Below are 26,162 nucleotides of genomic sequence, written 5' to 3'. Positions count from 1 at the left end.
ACCCACATACTTACACACGCACATACACACACACACATACACACGTTCTTATAGAAATGGATTTAATAGTGGCTGGGTGTGGTGGCTCATGCCTGTAATCCCAGCACTTTGGGAGGCCGAGGTGGGTGGATCACCTGAGTCAGGAGTTCGAGACCAGCCTGTCCAACATGGTGAAACTCCATCTCTACTGAAAATATGAAAATTAGCCACGTGTGGTGGCGCGCACCTGTAGTCCCAGCTACTTGGGAGGCTGAGGCAGGAGAATCACTTGAACCCAGGAGACGGAGGCTGCAGCAAGCCAAGATCTTGCCACTGCACTCCAGCCTGGGCGACAGAGTAAGGCAGAGTGTCTCAAGAGAAAAAAAAACAGGATTAATACTCTACCTATTCTGCTTTTGTTTTTTTAAATAACTTAATCACATCTGTAAAAAACTTTTACAACATTACATGTAACCAGCTCCTGGCGTGTGATAGCTTTGCAATAAATATTTGATGAGTGAATGAACCAATGAATGAATGAATGAATTTTAGAATACTGTGAGCCACAGAATTATAAGATGAAAAGGAATCTTAGAGAATGTCTTGTGCATTCTCCCTGCCACTGCCAGTCTCTCCTCAGTGGCAGTGCTGGCTGGTCATGGTCCAGTCTCTCTGGGAAGACTCCGTTTCTGGAGCTCACATTCTCAGGAGCCTTTCCGCCTTCTTTCCTCCTAGGTTAGCAGACATGTTAACAAGCAAAAGATCTGAATGTAAACCTGGTGGTTTTTGACTGAGTGTCCCTCAAATTTCTCAATGGTCACTTTATTTTTTGTGTAATGTTTTAGTCTTACATTGCTATGTAACAAATCACTATAATTTAGTGGCTTAAAATGACACCCATTTATGAGCTTACAATTCTGCAGGCCAGAAGTGCCAGCTGGGTTCTCTGCTCAGGCTCTTAGGAGGCTGAAACGAAGCCTCCTTTCTGGAGGCTCTGGGGAAGAAATCACAGCCAAGTTCATTTCAATTGTTGGTTTGATTTAACTGCTTACAGCTGTAGGATTTATGTCTCCATTTCCTTACAGGCTGTTAGTCAAGGGACACCCTCAGATCCTAGAAGCCATCTATATTGCTGGCTAAGTGGCCTCCTCCATCTCAAAGGAACATCTTCCTCACATCAAATCTCTCCCATGCTTTGCATCTCCAACTCCCGGTCTTTGAGCTCTAGACCCAGATTTAAATCTCATGTAATTAGACCAGGCCCTCCCAGAAAAATCGCTCCGTTTTAAAGTCAAGTGATTTGGGACCGGAATTACATCTGAAAAATCCTTTCACAACACCTAGATTAGTGTTCGAATAACTGGGAGAAGGTTTGTGTTCACCCAGGCCAGGAATTTGACGGATCATCTTGGAGTTCTTCTTCCCACATATAGTTTTATTTATTTATCTTTTTCCGAGGCAGAGTCTTACTCTGTCGCCCAGGCTGGAGTGCAGTAGTGCCACCTCAGCTCACTGCAACCTCTGTCACCTGTGTTCAAGCAATTCTCCTGCCTCAGCCTCCCGAGTAGCTGGGACTACAGGTGTGTGCCACCACACCTGGCTAATTTTTGTACTTTTAGTAGAGACAGGTTTTCTCTATGTGGGCCAGGCTGGTCTTGAACTCCTGACCTGAAGGGATCTGCCCACCTCAGCCTCCCAAAATGCTGGGATTACAGGCATGAGTCACTGCACCTGGCCCACATATACTTTTTGTTGAAGTATCACACACATGCAAAAATGTACAAGGCTCAGCTTAACAAATTCTCACAAACTCTACACACCCATTAATGACATACTGACATACTGGTCAAGAAACAGAACATGATCAGCCTCCAGAAGCCCGCCCCACCGTGTCTTCTTCACTCATTACCCTCCCCTAAGGGAATCACTATCCTTATTTCTAATGCCACAGATTACATGAGCCTGTTTTTGAGCTTTATATAACTAGAGCTACATAGTTTTGTAATTTATACTGTTTGTGAGATGCACTCATGTTGTCATATGTAATTTGGTTCGTTCTTTCTTTGTGTATAACAATCCATGGTATGAATATACTACTTGTGGTAGACGGAATAATGACCCCCAAAGATGTCTGAATCTTTACAGCTTTTCTGTAAATATGTATTTATTCCAAAATTAAAATTATTTTTAAAAAGCAAGGTATGCAGTAGAATCAGATACTTGCAGAAACCAATATCCAACAAAAAACCATACCCAGAAAATATATCTATATCTATATATAATATAGATATTACTAGAAATCGGTAAGTAATCCCTGGAATCTGTAAATGTGTTACCTTCTATGGCAGAAGGGACTTTGCAGATGTAAGTAAGGATCTTGACGGAGGATTACCCTGGATTATCTGAGTGGGCCCAGTCCAATCACAAGGGTCCCTTTAAGTGGCAGAAGAAGGTCAGAGAGAGAGACCTTTGGAGATGCTGTGTGCTGCTGGCTTTGAAGACAGAGGAAGAAGCCACAAGCTAAGGAATGCAGGCAGCCTCTAGAAGCTGGCAAAGGCAAGCAAACAGATTCTCCTATGGAGCTTCCGAAGGAACACAGCCCTGCCCACACTCTGACATTAGCTTAGTAACACACATGTTGGGCTTCTTACTTCCAGAAGTGTGAGATAATACATTTGTGTTGTTTTATGGCACTAAATTTGTGGTAATCTGTTACAGCAGCAATTGGAAACTAATACAGAAACTTTACCAATTTTTTTTTTTTTGAGACAGACTCTCGCCCTGTTGCCCAGGCTGGAATCCAGTGGCGCAATCTCAGCTCACTGCAACCTCCTCCACCTCCTGGGTTCAAGCGATTCTCTGCCTCAGCCTCCCAAGTAGCTGGGAGTACAGGCGTGTGCCACCATGCCCAGCTAATTTTTTGTATCTTTAGTAAAGGCAGGGTTTCACCGTGTTAGCCAGGATGGTCTCAATCTCCTGACCTTGTGATCCGCAGAGCCTGGCCTCCTAAAGTGCTGGGATTACAGTCGTGAGCCACCGCGCCCGGCCTACCTATTCTACTGCTGAAGGACACTGGGCTTTTCCCAGGTTGGGTTGTTACAAATAGTGCTGCTATACATATTCTTGTACATTTCTCTTGGTGAGAAAACACACCTGTCTTTCCTTTCTTTCTTTTCTTTTTCTTTCTTTCTTTCTTTCTTTCTTTCTTTCTTTCTTTCTTTCTTTCTTTCTTTCTTTCTTTCTTTCTCTTTCTTTCTTTCTTCCTTCCTTCCTTTCTCTTTCTTTCTTTCTTTCTCTTTCTTTCTTTCCCTCCCTCCCTCCCCTTTCTTTTCCTTCCTTCCTTCCTTCCTTCCTTCCTTCCTTTCTTCCTTCCTTCCTTCCTTCCTTCCTTTTCTTCCTTCCTTCCTTCCCTCCTTCCTTTGTATGGAGACAGTATCTCACTATGTTGCCCAGGCTGATCTTGAATTCCTAAGCTCAAGCGATTCTCCCACCTCAGCCTCCCAAAGTGCTGGAATTACAGATGTGAGCCACTGTGCTGGGCCCACGCTTGCATTTCTGTCAGATACATACCTAGGATTGGCATTGCTGGATCATAAAGTATGGGTGTGCTTCTCTGTAATAGAAGCAAGCAGTTTTCCAAAGTGGTTATGCCAATTCACACCCTTATCAGAAGCATATGAGTTCAGCTTGTTTCACATCCCTAGTAACACTTGGTATTATCTGTAATTTAATTTTAGCCGTTATAGTGAGTGTGTAGTGATACTGTACTGTGATTTCCAATTCTCTGATGTCTTAAGGAATGAAAAATATTTGCATGAACTTACTGGTATTTTGGATAGCTTGTTTTTTTTTTTTTTTTTTTTTTTTTTTTGAGACGGCGTCTCGCTCTGTCGCCCAGGCTGGAGTGCAGTGGCCAGATCTCAGCTCACTGCAAGCTCCGCCTCCCGGGTTTACGCCATTCTCCTGCCTCAGCCTCCCGAGTAGCTGGGACTACAGGCGCCAGCAATCTCGCCCGGCTAGTTTTTTGTATTTTTTAGTAGAGACGGGGTTTCACCGGGTTAGCCAGGATGGTCTCGATCTCCTGACCTTGTGATCCACCCGTCTCGGCCTCCCAAAGTGCTGGGATTACAGGCTTGAGCCACCGTGCCCGGCCTTGGATAGCTTGTTTTTTGTGAAATGCTTATCCAAGACTTCTGCCAATTTTTCTACAGGATTATCTTTTTTCTTATTGCCTTACATAAGAATTTTTTTTTTTTTCCTGGCCAGGCGCGATGGCTCATGCCTGTAATCCTAGCACTTTCGGAGGCTGAGGCGGGCAGATAACTTGAGGTCAGGAGTTTGAGACCAGCCTGGTCAGCACGGTAAAACCCCGTCTCTACTAAAAATACAAAATTAGCTGGGTGTGGTGGTGTGCACCTGTAATCCCAGCTACTTGGAAAGCTGATGCAGGAGAATTGTTTGAACCTTGGAGGCAGAGGTTGCAGTGAGCCGAGATTATGCCACGGCACTCCAGCCTGGGCAAAAAGAGTGAGACTCCATCTCAAAAAAAAAAAAAAAAAAAATTATATATATATACCCATGTATATATTTTTTTCTGGATAAAATTTATTTTCTGAATATTAGTTTTCACAAATATATTCTGTTAGCTTATCTTCATAAAATTTTGAAATAAATGTATATTTATTCTTCTATAAATGTATAATTATAGAAAAGTTGCAAAGATAGTACAGACAGTTCCTGTATCCACTTCACCCAGTTTCCCCTCATATTATCATCTTTTTTTTTTTTTTTTGAGACGGAGTCTTGCTCTGTTGCCCAGGCTGGAGTGCAGTGGCCGGATCTCGGCTCACTGCAAGCTCCGCCTCCCGGGTTCACGCCATTCTCCTGCCTCAGCCTCCCGAGTAGCTGGGACTACAGGTGCCCGCCACCTCGCCCGGCTAGTTTTTTGTATTTTTTTAGTAGAGACGGGGTTTCACCGGGTTAGCCAGGATGGTCTCGATCTCCTGACCTCGTGATCCGCCCGTCTCGGCCTCCCAAAGTGCTGGGATTACAGGCTTGAGCCACCGCGCCCGGCCATATTATCATCTTAAATTACCTTAGTACATTTGTCAAAAGTAATAATTTAAGATTGGTAATTTACTATTAACTAAACTAGAGATTTATTTGGATTTCACCAGTTGGTATATCCCATTACATTTAGTCATTATATCTTCCTGGTCTCCTTTGATCTGTGGCTGTTTGTTAGTCTTTCCTTGTTTTTCATGACCTTGACAGTTCTGAAAAGTATTGGTAAGGTATTTTGTAGAATGTCCCTCAATTTGGATTTTTTTTTCTTTTTGGCCCAGGCTGGAGTGCAATGGCATGATCTTGGCTCACTGCAACCTCTGCGTCCCGGGTTCAAGTGATTCTCCTGCCTCAGCCTCCCAAGTAACTGGGATTACAGGCATGCACCGTAACGCCTGGCTAATTTTTGCATTTTTAGTAGCGATGGGGTTTCACCATGTTGGTCTGGCTGGTTTTGAACTCCTGACCTCAGATGATCCACCAGCCTGGCCTCCCAAGGTTCTGGGATTACAAGCGTGAGCCACTGTGCCTGGCCTCAGTTTGGATTTGTCTGATGGTTTTCTCATGATTAAACTGGGATTGTGGATTTGGGAAAGGAGAACCATGGAGGTGATATGAGCTTCTCATCATATCATATCATACCATATGAGGGCATATGTGATGTCAACATGACTGATTACTGGTGATATTGAAGTTAATCCCTTGGTTAAGGTAGTGTCTATCACGTTTCTCCACTGTAAAAAATAATGTTCTCTTTCCATATTCTTTTTTTACTTTTAAATTTTAATCTATTTATTTATTTTGAGACAGGTTATGAGACTGGCTCATTTTTGTACTTTTGGTAGAAATGGGGTTTCACCATGTTGCCAAGGCGAGTCTTGAACTCCTGGGCTGAAGCGATCCACCCACCTCAGCCTCCCAAAGTGCTGGGATTAAAAGTGTGAGCCACTGTGAGCAGCCTCTTTCCATACACTATTATTTGAAAGTGAGTCCAGTCCGCACTCAAGGGGAGGGAAACTAACTTTCATCTCCTGAAGGAATGGATTTTTTTGTTTGTTTGTTTTGTTTTGTTTGAGATGGAGTCTCCCTCTGTCACCCAGGCTGGAGTGCAGCAGCGTGATCTCGGCTTACTGCAACCTCCGCCTCCTGGGTTCAAGCAATTCTCTGCCTCAGCCTCCTGAGTAGCTGGGATTACAGGTGCCTGGCTAATTTTTGTATTTTTAGTAGAGATGGGGGTTTCACCATCTTGGCCAGGCTGGTCTTGAACTCCTGACCTCGTGATCCACCCACCTTGGCCTCCCAAAGTGCTGGGATTACAGGTGTGAGTCACTGCTCCCAGCCAAGGAATGGAATATTTACACATATTGTTTGGAGTTCTTCTGTAAGAAAGCCTTTTTTATTAAATCATTTATTTATATAGGCTCATGTATAATCATGTAGTTTATACTTTGGGTTATAATTCAACGACGTTTTTCCTTTATTTAGCAGATACTACATTCTTTACCTTATTTCCCAAATTGCTCCAACTTTGGCTATTGGGAGCTCTTCCACATTGCCTCCTGTGTCCTTTGACCTTCCTCCATCTTCTTCTCTTTTTATTTTTTAGCACTGCCTTAATTTCGGCACTGAGGTGGTACTGCAGAGAAAAGCAAACACACTCCAGAACCCTTGCACTGGATCCAGGAGTGGGTGGTGGAAAGGGATGTGGAGGGAGGGGTCTGAGCTCTAATACTAAAGACAGAGACTTAGGAGACCGAGAAGGGGTGTTTATGGAAAGTCAGGGAATTTTACTCCCCGAGGGGAGGAATCCTGTGTCATCCATCTTTGAGTCCCCTCCCCTGGGCTCAGAACAGTAAACCACGGGGTCAACAAGGACCATTCCACTGCCTCTCCCAGGTTCTCCAACTCTGTGGCTTACTATGGCCTGGCCATGAACCTGCAGAAGTTTGGGCTCAGCCTTTACCTGGTGCAGGCCGTTTGGAATCATCGACATCCCGGCCATGCTGGTGGCCACCGCCACCATGATTTACATGGGTTGCCGGGCCACGGTGGCCTCCTTCCTCATCCTGGCCGGGCTCATGGTGATCGCCAACATGTTTGTGCCAGAAGGTGAGTCACCCACTTCTGCCCTTGCTGCCCACCAAGAACTGGGAGCCTCTGGGGTCTGATAGACAACAAATTTCACGTGGCAACAATGCTGAGGGGTGTGTCTCCGGATCTGAAAAGAAAGCAACTGTTAGGCTGAGAACGGTGGCTCACACCTGTAATCCCAGCACTTTGGGAGGCCAAGGTGGGCAGATCACCTGAGGTTAGGAGTTCCAGACCAGCCTGGCCAACATGGTGAAACCCCGTCTCTACTAAAAATACAAAAAAATTAGGTGGGTGTGGCGGTGTGCACCTGTAATCCCAGCTACTTGGGAGGCCGAGGCAGGAGAATCACTTGAACCTGGAAGGTGGAGGTTGCAGTGAGCCAAGATCGTGCCATTGCACTCCAGCATGGGTGACAAAGCAAGACTCCACCTCAAAAAAAAAAAAAAAGAAAAAAGAAAGAAAGAAAGAAAAAGAAAAAGAAAGCGACTGTTGATTACTAGAGTTTGTATTAAGCACTTAGTGCCCAGTGGCAATTAGGGGCAGGTGGAGGCCTTGAGCCGTGGCCCTCAGAGCTTCTACTGTGTGGCCAGGGAGGTTAGACAGGTGCATCTAAGCAGCTGGAGAGCACAGGAGCTGGCTCCGTGTGGCCAGCAGTGTGTGCAGCCCCCCAAAGTCTGAGCAGGCAGCATGTCCAAGGGTTGAGAAGTTAGGATTCAAACCTCAGCTGGACTGGCCCTGGAACAGTGGTTTGCAAACCTGGCTAAAATGACCTTCACCAGGAGCACTTTGAAAACTCCCAGGGCCCAGGTGCTCCATGCCAGTGCCCTGGGAATCTCAAGGAGTGGGACTCAACCCTCAGTATTTTACAAACTGTCCAGTGAGTCCAGCAAGATGCCAGTGTTGAATAGCAGCGACATAGAGCATGTGATAAACCCTTTGCCCATTGTGACTGCAGCCTTGGCTGTGGGCAGGTTGTCCAACTTCTCTGTGCCTTGGCTCTTTACCTGTAAAAGTGGATAAATGTTATTATTGGTATCTTGATCTATTTTCTTCCAATCTTTTTTTCCTATTTATAGATTTGTATTTAGCATAGTTGAGATATTTTATATGTTTATACATACAAAAATATAAATAGGATACATACATCTATATGTATATATGTGCATATGTACATATATATAATGTGCCCTTATTTCATTATATGTTGAAACATACACATGCTTTTCCATGTTAGCACAAATGTTTCATGGACCTGATGATCACTCATCGCCCAGACTGGAGTGCTGTGGTGCTCACTGCAACCTCTGCCTCCTAGGTTCAAGTGATTCCCCTGCCTTAGCCTGCAGAGTAACTGGGATTAGAGATGTGTGCCACCATGCCTGGCTAATTTTTGTATTTTTAGTAGAGACAGGGTTTCATCATTTTGGCCAGGGTGGTCTCGAACTCATGACCTCAAGTGATCTGCCCACCTCGGCCTCCCAAAGTGCTGGGATTACAGTCATAAGCCACTGTGCCTGGCCTCATGGACCTGATTTTTTATTACTATATGATCCTTCCTTCCTTCCTTCCTTCCTTCCTTCCTTCCTTCCTTCCTTCCTTCCTTCCTTCCTTTCTTCCTTCTTCCCTCCTTCTCTCCCTTCCTCCCTTCCTCCTTTCCTCCCTCCCTCCGTTTCTTCCTACCTTTTTCTTTCTTTTCTTTTTTGAGACAGAGTCTCACTCTGTGGCTCAGGCTGGAGTACAGTGGCACAATCATGGCTCACTGCAGCCTCAACCTCCCAGGCTCAAGCAATCCTCCCACCTTAGCCTCCTGAGTAGCTGGGACTACAGGTGCAGTCCACCACACCTGGCTAATTTTCTGTATTTTTGTGTAGAGACAGGGTTTTGCCATGTTGCCTAGGCTGGTCTCAAACTCCTGGGCTCAAGCGATCTGGCTGCCTTGGTCTCCCAAAGTGCTGGGGTTATAGACGTGAGCCACTGCACCCAGCCTAGATAATGTTTCATCTGGATTGGTGTTTCTAACTCTGGCTTCACAATAGAATCTCTTGGGAACCTTTAAAAAATACCCAAATTCAAGCCTATCTGCAGTCGGTCTTGCTAGAGTGGGTATTGAGTAAGACCCAGGTGTGAGTGTTTTATAAATCTCCCCACCTGATTCCAGTGTGCAGCAGCCAGTGCTGCCACCCAGCCAGAGAAGGCACCATCATTTCCTTGACTGCTGCCCTAATGTTGGATGTCTGAATAGGGGTTTTGCTATTTATAAACAACAGCAGGATAAGCATATTGAAAATCAGGGCAAAGGGCTGGGCGCGGTGGCTCATGCTTGTAATCCCAATACTTTGGGAGGCCGAGGCAGGTGGATCACCTGAGGTCAGGAGTTCGAGACCAGCCTGGCCAACATGGTGAAACCCTGTCTCTACTAAAAATAAAAAAATTAGCTGGGCATGGTGGTGCACACCTGTAATTCCAGCTACTCAGGAGGCTGAGGCAGGAGAATCGCTTGAACCCAGGAGGCAGAGGTTGCAGTGAGCCGAGATTGTGCCACTGCACTCCAGCCTCAGTGACAGAGTGAGACTCTATCTCAAAAAAAAAAAAGAAAAAAAAAAAGGAAAAGAAAGAAAATGAAGGCAATGGCAAACATTTAATGGACACTTTGCACCCCTAGCATCATGTCCAGCTTACACCAACCCCACGAAGCAGGTGCTGCTATTTTCCTCATTTTTTTTTTTTTTTTTTTGGAGATGGAGTCTCGCTCTGTCGCCCAGGCTGGAGTGCAGTGGCGCAATCTCGGCTCACTGCAAACTCCGCCTCCTGGGTTCACGCCATTCTCCTGCCTCAGCCTCCTGAGTAGCTGGGACTACAGGCGCCCGCCACCACGCCCAGCTAATTTTTTGTATTTTTAGTAGAGACGGAGTTTCACCGTGTTAGCCAGGATGGTCTCGATCTCCTGACCTTGTGATCCGCCCGTCTCGGCCTCCCAAAGTGCTGGGATTACAGGCGTAAGCCACTGCGCCTGGCCAATTTTCCTCATTTTACTGATGAGGACAGGGAGGTGCAAAGGGGGTAAGAAACAGTGACCAAGGTCAGCCAGCGGGGTGAGAGCTGCGATTTGAATCCAGGCCTGACTCTAAAGCACCTGCCTACCCAGCAGGACTTGGCAGCAGATGCAAATAAGGGAGCAAGGAGGCAGAAGTCAGAGAAGGGCAGTTGGGGGACTCCTGGGTCCCAGAAACAGTTGGGAAGGGGAGATGGTGGAAATCCTGGTTCTCCTCTGGGTTCTGAGTGGGCTCTGCCTCTTCCCCGGGGCCTATCCCCTCCTGAGGCTCCGCCCCCTCCACTGCACCCTGGGCCTCCCCCTCCTCCCTCCCTCCTCAGCTCCACCCCACTCCCGTCTAGGCATGCAGAGCCTGCACATGGCCTAGGCAGCGCTGGGCAAAGGCTGCCTGGCCAGCTCCTTCATCTGCGTGTACCTGTTTACGGGCGAACTGTACCCCACAGAGATCAGGTGGGTGCATGGGGGGAGACACTGCAGGTTGAGACCTGCTGGGCTCACTGAGGCAGGATCCCCGGTCCCTCCTGTCCTCTGACACTCAGGGTACGGCTCTCTTGGGCCCCTAGGGGTGCAGGTCGCTACACTGACCCATCCACACACCTCCCACAGGCAGATGGGGATGGGCTTTGCCTCGGTCTACGCCCGCCTCAGGGGCCTGGTGGCACCCCTGGTTACCACACTTGGGGAGTACAGCACCATCCTGCTGCCTGTGAGCTTCGGGGCCACCGCAGTCCTGGCTAGGATGGCCGTCTGCTTCCTGACCGAGACCCGCAAGGCACCCCTGGTGGAGACGATCGCAGCGATGGAGAGAAGGTGAGGGTCCTCCAGCACCAATAGGTCGAAAGTTACAGGAAATAACTGGGGGGCAAATGGGGTGCTCTCCTCACTCCTGTGCATCAGAAACATCTTGGCTGGATGCACCAGAGCTGTGAGATGCGTCCCCCACCTCTATCTACAATGGCTTAGCTTTCCCCAAGAACGGACCCAATCATGAAGGTTTTAAAAAGAATAAACTGTGAACCAGGAAACACGTGGGTTGGAAGTGAGAACTGGCAGAGAAGTGGGGAGAGGACAGCAGGGGAAACTGAAGCAAACAAAGGCCCCCGTGGTTGCTGTGCAGGCTTCAAATTTGGTTCTGGGCTTCCTCCCAACAGAAAGGGAGACCCCATTCACGACTACTCTTGGAGAGGAAAACGAATACCAGCCCCTCAGGAGAGCGAAGCTTTCCGCTTTCCTCAGCATTTAGCACTAGGAGAGGTTTCTCTTCTCTTTTTGGCCTCTTTTTTTTTTGAGATCATCTTGGTTTCAAGTGTGGGTCTCATTAGAAAAGTCACTAAGGTAACAGCAATGTCCTGGACAATGTTTCTAAAACAAACACAGCAGGGGATTTGATCTGGCTGCTGCTTGCAGCATTTCTTAGCAACAGTGGGCTCAGGGAGGACCTTTAGTTTGCAGGAATGGTGACAGGGACAGTAGCAGGGCCCGTCTATAACCCTCTCTGAAGGTCAGCTTGATCCCAAAGGTGGACCCATCTGTACCCAGTGGCCTGTATAGGTGCTGTGTTTGCAACCCTGAAATAACTCCCATCAACATCCCATCTCTAACCTGAGCCATGGGCCAAGGTTGCACTGCAAGAAATGAAGGATATATTCTTTGGCAAGTCCTATCATTTCTTTTCTTCTTCTTCTTTTTTTTTTTTTTTTTTGAGATGGAGTTTCACTCCGTCGCCCAGGCTGGAGTGCGGTGGCACGATCGCGACTCACTGCAACCTCCACCTCCCAGGTTCAAGTGATTGTCCTGCCTCAGCCTCCCGAGTAGCTGGGATTACAGGCGTGCACCCTTGCGCCTGGCTAATTTTTGTATTTTTAGTAGAGATGGAGTTTCACCATCTTGGCCAGGCTGGTCTTGAACTCCTGACCTCATGATCCACCCACCTCGGCCTCCCAAAGTGCTGGGATTACAGGCATGAGCCATTGCGCCCAGCCCAAGTCCTATCATTTCTGCCTCCAGAATAGACTTAAATCTGTCATTCTCTCTCCAGCCCTGTGTCCATGGCCCTACATCAAGCCACCATGTATTGTCTCTTGTCTGGACAACTATGAGAGCCTCATATCCTCCCCTGTCCCTGTCCACTTTATTCCCTGCAGGCCAAGCGGGGGAAGACAGGCTTCATCTGGGCGCTGAGCAGGGCTTGAAGAGGATGAGGGTGTGGGAAGCGGAGGGGTAAAGTGCGTGCATGAGCCAGGTGCAGTGGCTCACACCTGTAATCCCAGCACTTTGGGAGACTGAGGCGGGTGGATCACCTGAGGTCAGGAGTTTGAGACCAACCTGGCCAACATTGCAAAACCCCGTCTCTACTAAAAATACAAAAATTAGCCAGGTGTGGTGGTGGGTGCCTGTAGTCCCAGCTACTTGGGAGGCTGAGGCAGGAGAATTGCTTGAACCCGGGAGGTGGAGGTTGCAGTGAGCCGAGATCGCACCACTGCACTCCAGCTTGGGCGACAGAGCAAGACTTTGTCTCAAAAAAAAGAAAAAAAAAAAGGTTAAAAAAACCTAAGATAATTCAGTGGGAAAGCAGTTATCAGTGTCCACGATGCAAAGATAAAAATAAATAGAAGGAATTAGAACATAAATCATTTCAAAGACTAGAGGGTTCTTTTTTAAGGCAATAGGCCAGGCATAGTGGCTCAAACCTGTAATCCCAGCACTTTGAGAGGTCGAGGCGGGAGGATCGCTTGAGCCTAGGAGTTCAAGACCAGCCTGGGTAACATAGCAAGACCCTCATTTCTATCCCCCACCCACCAAAAAAAGGCAAAATTGGACCTGGTCAAATAATAGAAAGCCAGTGGGGTAGCCTTGGACTATCTGGGACTGAGGGGGCCTCAAAGTCCAGGCAAGCCCCTCCACCACCCTCAACCTGCCCTGACTTCTTGAAAAGCCAAAGAGGGAAGGGCAGGAGTGGCTCAGAGCCCCAACCTTTGCCCCTCCCTGCCTCCTGGGGTGGGAGAAGAAGGGCGCTAATAGTGCCCAGTCCCTGGGGGTGTCTGCTGGCCCCTGTTCTCCAGCCAAGTGACCTCGGGCACGTGTCCAGCCTCTAGGTCCTCATCTGTAAGACTCTTCATTGAACTCCTTGACCCTGCAGCTCTTTCAAGTCTGTCTCCAGACACGCCAGCCTCTGCCAGCTGCGAGACCCCAGGGATAGAGCAAGGAGGGAGCTGGAGGGACAATAGGAGGGTGGCCACCAGGGTGCCTGAGAGAATCCGGAGGAGGGGCCGCTGCAGCGTCCGCCTCCCTTCTGGCTTCAGGAGGGTGGAGCTGCACCCCGTGCATATGGCACCACTCTCCCCAAGACATGCACACCGCCTGCCCCTCACCACTGCCTTCTGCCTTTTCATTTCTACAGGGCCAAAGAAGCCTCTTCCAAGAAACATGTAGAAGAGAAGAGTGAAAAAATTTCTCTTCAGCAGCTGAGAACATCTCCCCTCAGAGAAACCATCTAAGCTGCCCGGAGCCTGGTACTTGCTAGTAGCACCTGAGCCGATGTCCAGACGGCCCCCTGGGGGCTTCTCCTGGAAGCCCCTGGGGATACTGGTACTGAACTGGAGGAAAGGTCGCTGAAAACATCTTGGCTCCTATAGAGAGCCACCCACAAGCCAGGGCTGCTTGGAGGGAAACCCCCACCAGAAACAGCCAATCTGCGTTACAGATGCATAGAAAGCCAGGAGAAGCCAGTCCCAAGGACCAAAGGAGAGACTGTTTTCCTTTCCCATCCCCAATCTGCCCCTTAAAATGTCTCTGTATTAGTCCATTCTTGCACTCCTATAAAGAAGTACCTGAGATTGGGTCATTTATGAGGAAAAGTGGTTTAATTGACTCACAGTTCTGCAGATTGTACAGGAAGCATGGCTGGGAGGCCTCAGGAAATGTACAGTCATTGCAGAAGGCAAAGGGGAAGCAAGCACGTCTTCACATGGCTGGCAGGAGAAAGAGAGATATTCTATTTTCTTCAAAAATAAAAGTAAAGGCTGGGTGTGGTGGCTCATGCCTGTAATCCCAGCACTTTGGGAGGCCAACGCAAAAGGATTACTTGAGTCCAGGAGTATGAGACCAGCCTGGACAAAATAGCAAGACCCTGTCTCTTCAAAAACTTTAAAAATTAGCCAGGCATGGTGGTAGACACCTGTAGTCCTAGCTGCTTGGGAGATTGAGGTGGGATAATTGTTTGAGCCAGGGAAGTTGAGGCTGCAGTGAGCCGAGATCATACCACTGCAACTCCGCCTCGGGTGATGTAGTGAGAACCTGTCTCAAAAATAAATGAATAAATAAAATAATAGTCATTCATGGCAAGGCGCTGTGGCTCAAGCCTGTAATCTCAGCACTTTGGGAGGCTGAGGCGGGTAGATCATCTGAGGTCAGGAGTTCGAGACCAACCTGGCCAACATGGCGAAACCCCGTCTCTACTAAAAATACAAAAATTAGCCAGGCGGCCGGGCGCGGTGGCTCAAGCCTGTAATCCCAGCACTTTGGGAGGCCGAGACGGGCGGATCACGAGGTCAGGAGATCAAGACCATCCTGGCTAACCCGGTGAAACCCCGTCTCTACTAAAAAATACAAAAATCTAGCCGGGCGCAGTGGCGGGCGCCTGTAGTCCCAGCTACTCGGGAGTCTTGAGGCAGGAGAATGGCGTGAACCCGGGAGGCAGAGCTTGCAGTGAGCTGAGATCCGGCCACTGCACTCCAGCCTGGGCGACAGAGCGAGACTCCGCCTCAAAAAAAAAAAAAAAAAAAAAAAATTAGCCAGGCATGGTGGCGTGCACCTGTAATCCTAGCCACCCAGGAGGCTGAGGCAGGAGAATCGCTGGAACCCCAGGGGCACAGGCTGCAGTGAGCCGAGATTGCACCACTGTACTCCAGCCTGGGTGACAGAGCAAGACTCCATCTCAAAAAATAAAATAAAAATAAACATAAATAAAATAAAATAAAATAAAATAAAATAAAATAGTTTTGGGGCCGGGCATGGTGGCTCATACCTATAATCTCAGCATTTTGAGAGGATGAGGCAGGCAGATCGCTTGAGCTCAAGAGTTTGAGGCCAGCCTGGGCAACATGGTGAAACCCTGTCTCTAATTCAAAAAGAAAAAAATGATTTTGAGGCCAGGCAGTGGCTCACGCTTGTAATCCCAGTGCTTTGGGAGGCAAAGGCGGTTGGATCACTTGAGTCCACGAGTTCGAGACCAGCCAAACCAACATGGGGAACTCGTTTCTACAAAAAAAAAGATACAAAAATTTTAAAATAATTGTTTAATTATGGTATTTCTAGGTGCAGTGGCTCGGGCTTGTAATCCCAGCACTTTGGGAGGCCGAGGCAGGTGGATCACCTGAGACCAGCAGTTCGAGACCAGCCTGGCCAACTTGGGGAAATCCCATCTCTACTAAAAAAACAAAAATTAGCCAGGCATGGTGGTACACACCTATAATCCCAGCTACTTGAGAGGCTGAAGCACGAGAATCGCTTGAACCTAGGAGGCAGAAGTTGCAATGAGCTGAGATTGCGCCACTGCACTCCAGCCTAGGCAACAGAGAAAGACCCTATCTTAAAGAAAAAAAAATGTGGTGGCATGGGTCTGTACTTCCCAGCTACTTGGGAAGCTGAAGCAGGAGGATCACTTGAGCCTGGGAGGCAGAGGTTACAGTGAGCCAAGATCAGACCACTGTACTCCAGCCTGGGTGACAGAGTAAGACCTTGTTTTTTTGTTTTTTGTTTTTTTATTTTTATTTTATTTTATTTTTATTTTATTTTTTTTTTGAGACGGAGTCTGGCTCAGTCGCCCAGGCTGGAGTGCAGTGGCGCGATCTCGGCTCACTGCAAGCTCCGCCTCCCGGGTTCACGCCATTCTCCTGCCTCAGCCTCCCGGGTAGCCGGGACTACAGGCGCCCGCCACCTCGCCCGGCTAATTTTTTGCATTTTTAGTAGAGACGGGGTTTCACCGTGTTAGCCAGGATGGTCTCGATCTCCTGACCTCGTGATCCGCCCGCCTCGGCCTCCCAAAGTGCTGGGATTACAGGCGTGAGCCACCGCGCCCGGCTGTTTTTTGTTTTTTTAAAAAAGTTTTTGGTAAAGTCCCTATCAGTGCAAACAGCTAGAGTATCTGATGGTGCAGCTATACCCCTTAGCTGGATATATGAAAGACCAGAGACCAGTCAGATGCGGTGGCTAACAACTGTAACCCCAGCACTTTGGGAGGCCAAGGCAGGTGAATCACCTGAGGTCAGGAGTTCAAGACCAGCCTGGCCAACATGGTGAAACCCTGTCTCTACTAAAAATACAAAAATTAGCTGGGTGTGGTGGTGCACGCCTGTAATCCCAGCTACTCGGGAGGCTGAGGCAGGAGAATTGCTTGAACCTGGGAGGTGGAGGTTGCAGTGAGCCGAGATTGTACCACTGCACTCCAGCCTGAACAACAGAGTGAGACTTCATCTCAAAAAGAAAGAAAGAAAGAAAGAAAGAGAGAGAGAGAGAGAGAGAGAGAGAGAGAAAGGAAGGAAGGAAGGAAGGAAGGAAGGAAGGAAGGAAGGAAGGAAGGAAGGAAGGAAGGAAGGAAGGAAAGAAAGAAAGAAAAGAAAGAAAGAAAGAGAGGGAAAGAAAGGCCAGAGACCAAAATACTTAGGCTAGGTGGCAAAGGCTTCAGCTGCAGCTCATCTGAGTCTTGGCAGGGCATCTTGCCATCATCCAGAGGGTGAAAGGCCTATAGTAGCTGCTACCAGGCCACCTCCCATTGGCCTCCCCATTTCCCCTGGAGGCTGTCATGAGACGGTTCTGCATCACCTCCAGGTTCTGTGAGATCTGAGGCTCTCTGCCCTGCCCTCCTCTAAATAGAGCTGCAGAAGATAAAATTACTCAGCTGTATCTGGAATAGGCTCCTCAGCTACGGGGCATCCCCTAACTCCCCTTTCAGCCACCAGCCCCTTCTCTTTCAGGGTCATCCTTTTTGGTGTAGGGGACAAGGACCGCAGGGGCTGGCATCTTAGGCTTGTCCTCCTTTTTGCTGTCTATGTAAAGAATTAACCCTAGGCCGGGCGCGGTGGCTCAAGCCTGTAATCCCAGCACTTTGGGAGGCCGAGACAGGTGGATCACGAGGTCAGGAGATTGAGACCATTCTGGCTAACACGGTGAAACCCCATCTCTACTAAAAAATACAAAAAACTAGCCGGGCGAGGTGGCAGGTGCCTGTAGTCCCAGCTACTCGGGAGGCTGAGGCAGGAGAATGGCGTAAACCCGGGAGGCGGAGCTTGCAGTGAGCCGAGATCCGGCCACTGCACTCCAGCCTGGGTGACAGATCGAGACTCCGTCTTAAAAAAAAAAAAAAGAATAAACCCTAAATCTAAGAGTGGTTCATCGTGCCTTGCAGGTCAAATCAGTCAGGTGAATCCTTTCCAGAAGGTTTTCAATTTACTTTGCCCAGATCCATCAGAGGAATCACTTTCCACGGCAGCTACAGCCTTACAAAAAGGTCTTTTTTTTTTTTTTTTTTTTTTTTTTTGAGATGGAGTCTTGTTCTGTTGCCGAGGCTGGAGTGCAGTGGCACGATCTCAGCTCGCTGCAACCTCCGCCTCCCAGGTTCAGGCAATTCTCCTGCCTCAGCCTCCCAAGCAGGTGGGATTACAGGCGCCCACCACATCCGGATAATTTTTGTATTTTTAATAGAGACAGGGTTTCACCATGTTGGCCAGGATGGCTTCGAGCTCCTGACCTCAAGTGATCCGCCTGCCTCAGTCTCCCAAAGTTCTGGGATTACAGGCGTGAGCCACTGCGCACGGCCACAAAATGTATTTCTTAAATAATAAAACTTAAGAGTTGAAATTATTCCTTCACCTGCTGCAGAATGGATGTTGTGTTCACAGGCGTGAAAACATTCATCTCCGTGCACATCTCCATCAGATGTCTCGGTGACCAGGTCCATTGTCAATGAGCAGTAATGTTTGAAAGGAATCTTTTTTTTCTGAGCAACAGGTGTCAACAGTGGGTTTAAAAAGATTTAGCAGGGCCAGGTGCTGTGGCTCATGCCTGTAATCCTAGCACTTTGCGAGGCTGAGGCGGGCAGATCACGTGGTTCTAGGCTCTAGATTTAGTCTCTACTGTCTAACCAGGTTGTCACTGCCACATGTAGCTACAGAAATTTTTTTAATTAGTTAAAACTACATGAAATTTAAAATGTAATTCCTCAGCTTCTCTAGCCCCACTCCAAGTGTTCAGTAGCCACGTGGGGCGGGCAGCTACCGAATCCAGCGGCACACATCTAGAACATTTCCACCATGCCCTCCTCTCACGGTTTCTGCTCCAGCGTTGGTCCCACTGAGGCACTGGCACAAAGACTCCCTCATTTGCAAGAGGAGCCCCACTCCTAAAGAGTCCTAAATGCTTTTAACACATAAGGTAATGCATGATGAATATGACTGTTATGGGTGATGTCCTACCATTCTAGACGGAAGTTCTGTGCAAGAGAGGATGACTATGCAGAATTGCAAAAGAAGGAAAAAAGTTTAAATAATGTGTCCATTGTTATCTCCTCGGGGCCACCCTTCTTGGGTTCCCAGGACTACTTCTCTCTTAGCAAGCACTCATTCAAGGGCAAGCCAAGGTCGGTTGTCATACAATCCTAGCCCACACCCAGCTCACTCAGGAGAGGAAACCCAGCCAGGTCTGTTCCTAGCACACTCCTCCCTTCTCACAGCCGTCAGCAGGTCTCAGAAGGCTATGGTGAGGATTATAATACAGCCCCATTGAGCAGAAATGGAGCAACTGAGACGCCCAAGTCCAAAGAAGGGCAGTTCACCAGAGTGGTCCCAACCTGCTGCTGGCTTCAAGCAAAGGGGCCCTCTGGCATTAGCTGGGAACAACTGTGAACACAGCCGGCTTCATGGGCGTGCAACCTGTGCAACTGCATAGAGCCCCGAGTTCAGAAGAGTCCCACACTTCGTTCATGTTCTGCTTGAACTCCTGGCCTCAAGTGATCCACCCACCTCAGCCTAGAAGAAAAAAGGAAAAAATCTTTGTGATCTTGGGTTATGCAAAATTTCTTGGAAACAAAAAGCATAAACCATAAAAGAAAAAATGATAAACTGGATTTCATCAAAATTAAAAACATCTCTTCAATGGCCGGGTGCAGTGGTTCACACCTGTAATCCCAGCACTTTGGGAGGCCGAGGCGGACAGATCACTTGAGGTCAGCAGTTCAAGACCAGCCTGGCCAATGTGGTGAAACCCCATCTCTGCTAAAACTACAAAAATAGCTGGGCGTGGCAGTGGGCACCTACAGTCCCAGCTACTAGGGAGGGTGAGGCAGGAGAATTGCTTGAGCTTGGGAGGGGAAGTTTGCAGTGAGCCGAGATCGCATTACTGCACTCCAGGCTGGGCAACAGAGCGAGACTCCGTTTCAAAAAAAAAAAAAAGAACAAGAAAAAGGCCTCTTGGGTCAGGTTGAGAGGCTTAATCTTCATCCTAAAAGAAAGAGGAACTCACTGACAGGGTTCTAAGGGGACGAGGAATGCTGACATGATCGGATTTAAATTTTAAGCAGATGACAGTGGCCTCCATAGGGAGAACTATGGGAGGGTGGGAACAGTCATGGCACACAGGGCTGCCTAAGGAGTAAAGATAACTTGGGGGAGGTGGCCAACAAGGTGCCCATCCCAGCTGCTGTTGTTATTCCCTCTGAGCTCCCACCACCTTCACCACGGGTCTAACTCAGTGCCTCAGACATAGTAGTAACTCAATAAACAGTTGCTAATAGGTTCAAAGTTCAGAGCTTTGGATTTTTTTTTCAGATAGAATCTTGCTCTGTCACCCAGGCTGTAGTACAGTGGTGCAGTCTTGGCTCACTGCAACCTCCACCTCTTGGGTTCAAGCGATTCTCCTGCCTCAGCCTCCTAAGTAAGCTGTGATTACAGGCACCCGCCACCATGCCCAGCTAATTTTTGTGTTTTTAGTAGAGATGGGGTTTCCCATGTTGGCCAGGCTGGTCTTGAACTCCTGACCTCAGGCGATCTGCCTGCCTCGGCCTCCCAAAGTGCTGGGATTACAGGCGTGAGTCACCGTGCCCAGCCCAAGCTTTGTTTTTTTAAATCTTGCCTCCCACAATGCAGAAAGCCTTAGTTTCAGATAACAGCATGGGGAAGAAGGAAAATTTGGGAGGAAGAAAATTTGAATAACAATAATATTGATGTTGGCAAGGATGTGAAGAAAAGGGAACTCTTTTTTTTTTTTTTTTTTTTTGAGACAGAGTCTTGTTCTGTTGTCCAGGTTGGAGTGCAGTGGCGTAACCTCGGTTCACTGTAATCTCCACCTCCCGGGTTCAAGTGATTCTCCTGCCTCAGCCTCTTGAGTAGCTGGGATTACAGGCAACTGCCACAACGCCTGGCTAATTTTTTTTTTTTTTTTTTTTTTTTTTTTTTTTTGGAGACAGAATCTCACTCTGTTGCTCAGGCTGGAGTGTAGTGGCATAATCTTGGCTAACTGCAACCTCTGCCTTCCTGGTTCAAGTGATGCTCCTGCCTCAGCCTCCCGAGTAGCTGTGATTACAGGCAACCGCCATCGTACCCGGCTAATTTTTGTATTTTTAGGAGAGACAGGGTTTCACTATGTTGGCCAGGCTGGTCTCGAACTCCTGACCTCGTGATCCACCCGCCTCAGCCTCCGAAAGTGCAGATTATGCACTCTTAACACAACCCAATAACACTCATCACACCAAAGGAGGCCATGCTGAAGCCAGTGCCATCAGAAACAGGAAGAAGGCAAGGATGCCTACTGTGATTCAACAACGATTCCAAAGTTTGGTTCAATGCACCAAGACAGGAAAATAAAATGATTAGTATCAATATTTGAGAAGAAGGGAAAAATATATTTTTATTTGTAAATGTTATTATAACCTAGGAAATCTGAGATTCTCCTAAAACATTAATATTAATAAGAGAATTTGGTCAAAGTGACTGGTTGCAAGAAATATGTCCAAGGCTGGGAGTTGTGGCTCATGCCTGTTGGTGGATCACCTGAGGTCAGAAGCTTGAGACCAGCCTGGCCAACATGGCGAAACCCCATCTCTACTAAAAATACAAAATTAGCTGGGTGTGGTGGTGGGCACTTGTAATCCCAGCTACTCGGGAGGCTGAGGCACAAGAATCGCTTGAATCTGGGAGGCAGAGGTTGCAGTGAGCTGAAATCACTCTACTGCACTCTAGCCTGGGCAACAGAGTGAGATACTGTCTCAAAAACAAAAACAAAAACAAAAACAAGCCAGGTGTGGTAGTGCATGCCTGTAGTCCCCGCTACTTAGAAGAGTGAGGTTGGGGGATCACTTGAACCCAGGAGACTGAGGCTGCAAAGAGCTTGATCACACCACTGCACTCCAGCCTGGGCAACAAAGCAAGATCCTGTCTCGAAAAAAAAAAAAAAAGTAAAATGCTTCAACAGTTTTGGGAAGTTACTGTAAAGCTACTTGGGGCAAACACTACTAAGTGCTTACTTAGTATTAACTCCTTTCTGAGTAACAAAATTTGTATATTGATGGGGTAGCAATGTGTTTCCTCAATAATATTACAATGTAACTTATAAGAAGGCTTTCCCAGCCTCCTTTAAAGATATGGCTATTATAAAAAATAATAAAAACAAACAAATAAATAAATAAATAAATAAAGATATGGCTATGTGGCTAAAGTCTAAGCAAAAGTGGTTGAGAAGGATTTCTAGAAAGACTCCTCTTCAAAAATGGATAGACAACGGTTTGCAAAAGTCATTTTTTTGTTTCTTTTTTCCATTTTCGTTTCATTCCTCTTTTCACTCTCTTTTCTTGTTTATTTAAGTTTTATTTGCCATTTCTTCTTCCTACTTTCTGCTACCTGGAATGGAATGTGAATCTGATGGCTGGAATTCCAGAAGCCATCTTGTACTATGAGGTGACTGTAAGGATGGAGATTAATTCGAGGACAGTGGAGCAGAAAGATGGAGGCCTGATGAACGTGAAGCCATCATTTTAGCCCTGGGCTACCTATCTCTGAAATTATTTTACCTGACAGAAAAATAAAATTCTGTTTTGTCTCAGCTACTATTGTTTTAGGACTTGGCTATGTCACAGATCTAAAACCCACTTAATTTACTCCTGCAATCAAAATATTATATTGACACAGAAAAGACAACAAATAAATCAGTGGGATAAAACAGAAAATCCAGAAACAGATTCAAGTATTTATGGGGACTGGATACATGAAAGATCACAATTCAAGTCAGTTGGAGAAGAATGTTTTATTTACTAAGTATAACTGCTGACATGCTGGCTGTTTGTCAGGAATAAAAAAAAGCTAAATCCTTCCTCACATCACAAATAAGATTAGTTCTAGGTGGATTAGCAAACTAAAGGCAAAACGTAAGTAAAATTAATAAACAAAAATTAGAAGAATATTTTCATAACTTTAGGTCGAGGATACCTTATTATACAAAGCAGGAAACCTAAAACCCATACAGGAAAATAATTGTACAATGTTGTGTAGAAAAAAAAAAACACATACACAAAGCTAAAAGACAGGTTGGGAAAAATACGTATGTAACACATTTGCTATCCATTAGTTACTGCTGATGGTGGGAAACTGCAAACATTTTCCATAAAGAGCCAGATAGTAAACATTTGAGGCTTAAGGGTGTGAACCCTAAAAGAGGTTCATGATGGATCCGGAATGGCTAACTAGGCCTAAATTCAAAATACAGCCAAGCAGCCATTGGCTGACTAGAGGTCACAAGTACTTCAGTTTTGTTTGCTTTCTGAGACATGATCTTGCTCTGTTGCCCAGGCTGGAGTGCAGTGAGGCGATCATGACTCACTGCAGCCTCGACCTCCCGAACTCAAGCAATCCTTCTGCCTCAGCCCCTGGAGTAGCTGAGATCACAGGAACCCGCCACCACCGCCGGCTCATTTTTTGTAGAGAAGGGGTTTCACCGTGTTGCCCAGAATGAACTTGAACTCCTGGGCTCAAGTGATCTGCCCGCCTCAGCCTCCTGAAGTGCTGGGATTACAGGCGTGAGCCACCGCACCCGGCCTGGGACGGGCATTTTTAAGGCTCCTGATACATATTGCTAAATTGTTTTCTAGAAACGCTCTACCATCCAACCAGCAAAGTATGACTCCTACGGTAGAGATTTTTGGCTCAAAGAATTAGGATGTATTTTAAGGGGAGAACCCTCTTCTCATCTTACCCCTAACCTCTATCCTTGAGTGACCTACCTTCACTCCCAAGCCTCCAGTCACCCACTGGGAATCTCTACCTGGAAATCCCAGAGGCACTCAAACTTAACGTGTCCACAACTAAATTATTATCTGTCACCTTCCCACCACATATCCCCCAAAATGCCCCAGATTCAGAAAACATACCCATCACTGTGGCTGGCACCACGGTGATAATCACGATAATAACCATGGCAACCAGATTCCTCACTGAAGCCATTCTTTTAGGATGAACCAAGGGCACAACAGGCAGAGATGACAAGGGGAATGGAGAAGGGGGTACAGTAAGTTTGAGACAGTTGAAGGCACGCGCACGACAGCGCCTGCGCACCACGGAACAGGGCAAAAGGGTGACGAACATGCGCCACTGAGCTTCACCGAGCAGCCGATGCCCAGAAAACAGGTATCCGCACACAGACTCAGTTTCCGTGTAGGTAACCCCGGGGCGTTGCGGGTCGCACCCGGCTTTCTCGCCCAGTGAGAAAAAACTGCGCAGCTGCCGACTGGCTGGCCGCCAGGCGCGTGCGTAGAGACGCCCACACGCCCGGTGATGCGCACGCGCCCTGGGCCGCGCGTGCGCGCGTCGGGTCCCGGAATGAGCCGGGGAAAGCAAGCGGAAGGGTTGGGGTTGGCTCCCGGTTTCGCGCATGCGTGCGCTGCACAAACCATTTGGCGGGTTTTTCCCGGCCACTCTGTTCTGCCGCCGTCGCTGAGAAACTCAGCGGTAGCTTTTAGGAAGCAGGACGTTCTCTCCAGGAAAGCGTCCTCTCGAGATTTCTGCTCCCTCCATTCAGGGCGTTTGGGAGCCACCCCTTCATTTTTTAAAAAACATATTTCTCTGTGACCGACGGCCGGGGCCCTCTGACGGTCCGAGGTCTTGCTTGGGCCAGTCACCTCCTGTCACGGTCCGCGGAGGGTGGAAGGATAAGAGGGCGAGGCGCTCATCGCTCGCCAGGCCCGTGGGTTTCTTGGGCACAGGTCGGAGCTGGGTGGGCCGGCTCCCCGGCCCCTGGCTTGGGCGACCATGTCCGCATCCCCCCAGCAGCTGGCGGAGGAGCTGCAGATCTTCGGCCTAGACTGCGAGGACGCTCTAATTGAGAAATGTGAGTCCGGCACCCCTTCCCGCCCCGCAGCCGTGTTCCACGCTCTCGCCCGAGTTCCTCGGCGCTTAGAACCGAAAGGGGAGCGCTTCCAATTTCCCCCTCCCCTGGAGCGGAGTTCTCGGTGGCTGTGAGATGAAGAATCAGACTGAGTTTTGAGATTTAGGATGTGGGCACTTTGAAATGCCCACCGGGTGCCGCTTGGATGCCAAATCAAAAATACGAATATGCAGCACGATTTTAAACCAACTCGAAGTTCTCGAAAGGCGGAATTGGGATGTGCTAGATCGAGACTAGGCCCCGGTGGCACCTGAGTTTGGGAATTGTTGAGGCCCAGGTAACGGGTAACGAAGCAAGAGATGTGGGGGTTTTGAAATGTAGCTTTTTATTCTTGGCTCCTCCCTTTCCAGCCTATACCTTAAACCTCTGCTGATCCATCAGTTCTCTTATCGGAGCTGTTGGTGGTCTGTGCAAATATGAATCCCTTGAGGTGGATTCCTAAAATTGAATTTGAGCTGTGGAAGGGGCTTTAGGGAGCTTGTTGGCTCCCTCTGTTTACAGATGGAGAAACAGACAAGGAAAGCTAATTGCCTGAGCTGTCTGTGAAGCCAGGTGTCCTGCCGTGGAGTCCTGGGCTGCATCATACGGGTCCATCGTGTTGGTCAAGCTGTAGATCAGTGTAAGGAGTCATTTGAAGCAAAGCCCGGGAGATGTGGAAGTTCTGGAATCCGTGTGAATGTGCACCTGCCTTAACCACTCAACACTTTGAACTTCTTATATATAAAAAGAGAATGAAACATGTTAATTTATGGTGAGAAATTCGTTTCAGAAACCAGAATACTTTGTCTTCATGCCCAGTGCCTTCTCTCTCTCTCTTTTTTTTTTTTTTTTTTTTTTGAGACAGTCTTGCTTTATCACCCAGACTGGAGTGCAGTGGCGTGAGCTTGGCTCACTGCAGCCTCCACCTCCCAGGTTCAAGCGACTCTCCTGCCTCATATTCCCAAGTAGCCGGGAATACAGGCGCCCACCACCAGACCCGGCTAATTTTTTTTTTTTTTTTTTTTTTTGTATTTTTAGTAGAGAAGAGGTTTCACAATGTTGGCCAGACTGCTCTCAAACTCCTGACTTCAAGTGATCCACCCACCTTGGCCTCCCAAAGTGCTGGGATTACAGGCCTGAGCCACCGCACTCCGTCCTTCTCTTTTTAAAAGAAGACTAGCCAGGCGCAGTGGCACACGCCTGTAATCCCAGCACTTTGGGAGGCTGAGGCAGGCGGATAACCTGAGGTCAGGAGTTCGAGACCAGCCTGACCAACATGGAGAAACCCTGTCTCTACTAAAAATACAAAATTAGCCAGGCGTAATGGCACATGCCTGTAATCCCAGCTACTCAGGAGGCTGAGGCAGGAGAATCGCTTGAACCTGCGAGGTGGAGGTTGTGGTGAGCTGAGATCACGCCATTGCACTCTAGCCTGGGCAACAAGAGCGAGACTCCTGTCTCAAAAAAAAAAAAAGAAGACTTAAGTGGAAAACCTGATCATAGTCAGAAATTTATGTGGTAAGCATGAAATCAGCATGAGAGAAATTAGTTATGTGAACCAGATTTGTGAGAA

The 26,162-nt window shown here is 47.8% G+C and overlaps 1 protein-coding gene and 2 long non-coding RNA genes across 4 annotated transcripts in view; 2 read left to right on the top strand and 1 right to left on the bottom strand.

The window, feature by feature from the left end:
* Window positions 1-4,731: 4,731 nt before the first annotated feature.
* LOC119624441 (uncharacterized) lies at window positions 4,732-24,015 on the bottom strand. The gene is made up of 6 exons (XR_012092776.1): window positions 23,598-24,015; window positions 18,056-19,209; window positions 15,213-15,445; window positions 14,062-14,157; window positions 7,007-8,138; window positions 4,732-6,679 (listed from the first exon to the last, which is right to left on the bottom strand). It is a non-coding gene; the product is annotated as an uncharacterized lncRNA (long non-coding RNA).
* LOC140711512 (uncharacterized) lies at window positions 8,145-14,027 on the top strand. Of its 2 annotated transcripts, XR_012092780.1 has the most exons (3): window positions 8,145-10,636; window positions 10,793-10,996; window positions 13,587-14,027. It is a non-coding gene; the product is annotated as an uncharacterized lncRNA (long non-coding RNA). The 2 variants fall into 2 exon arrangements; XR_012092778.1 differs by having other exon boundaries at window positions 8,145-10,996.
* Window positions 24,016-24,100: 85 nt separating the features above from the next.
* POLA2 (DNA polymerase alpha 2, accessory subunit) overlaps window positions 24,101-26,162 on the top strand; it is a 35,583-nt gene continuing 33,521 nt past the window's right edge. Inside the window, exon 1 of the mRNA XM_007988098.3 lies at window positions 24,101-24,553. Coding sequence (XP_007986289.2) covers window positions 24,475-24,553 — 79 coding nt within the window. The 5' untranslated portion in view covers window positions 24,101-24,474. The remainder of the gene's footprint in view (window positions 24,554-26,162) is intronic.

The sequence above is a fragment of the Chlorocebus sabaeus genome, chromosome 1 (genome assembly GCF_047675955.1).
Source record: "Chlorocebus sabaeus isolate Y175 chromosome 1, mChlSab1.0.hap1, whole genome shotgun sequence".
Lineage (NCBI taxonomy): Eukaryota > Metazoa > Chordata > Mammalia > Primates > Cercopithecidae > Chlorocebus > Chlorocebus sabaeus.
The sequence above is the reverse complement of the archived record's forward strand: the minus strand, read 5'-3'. Positions and strand labels throughout refer to the sequence as shown.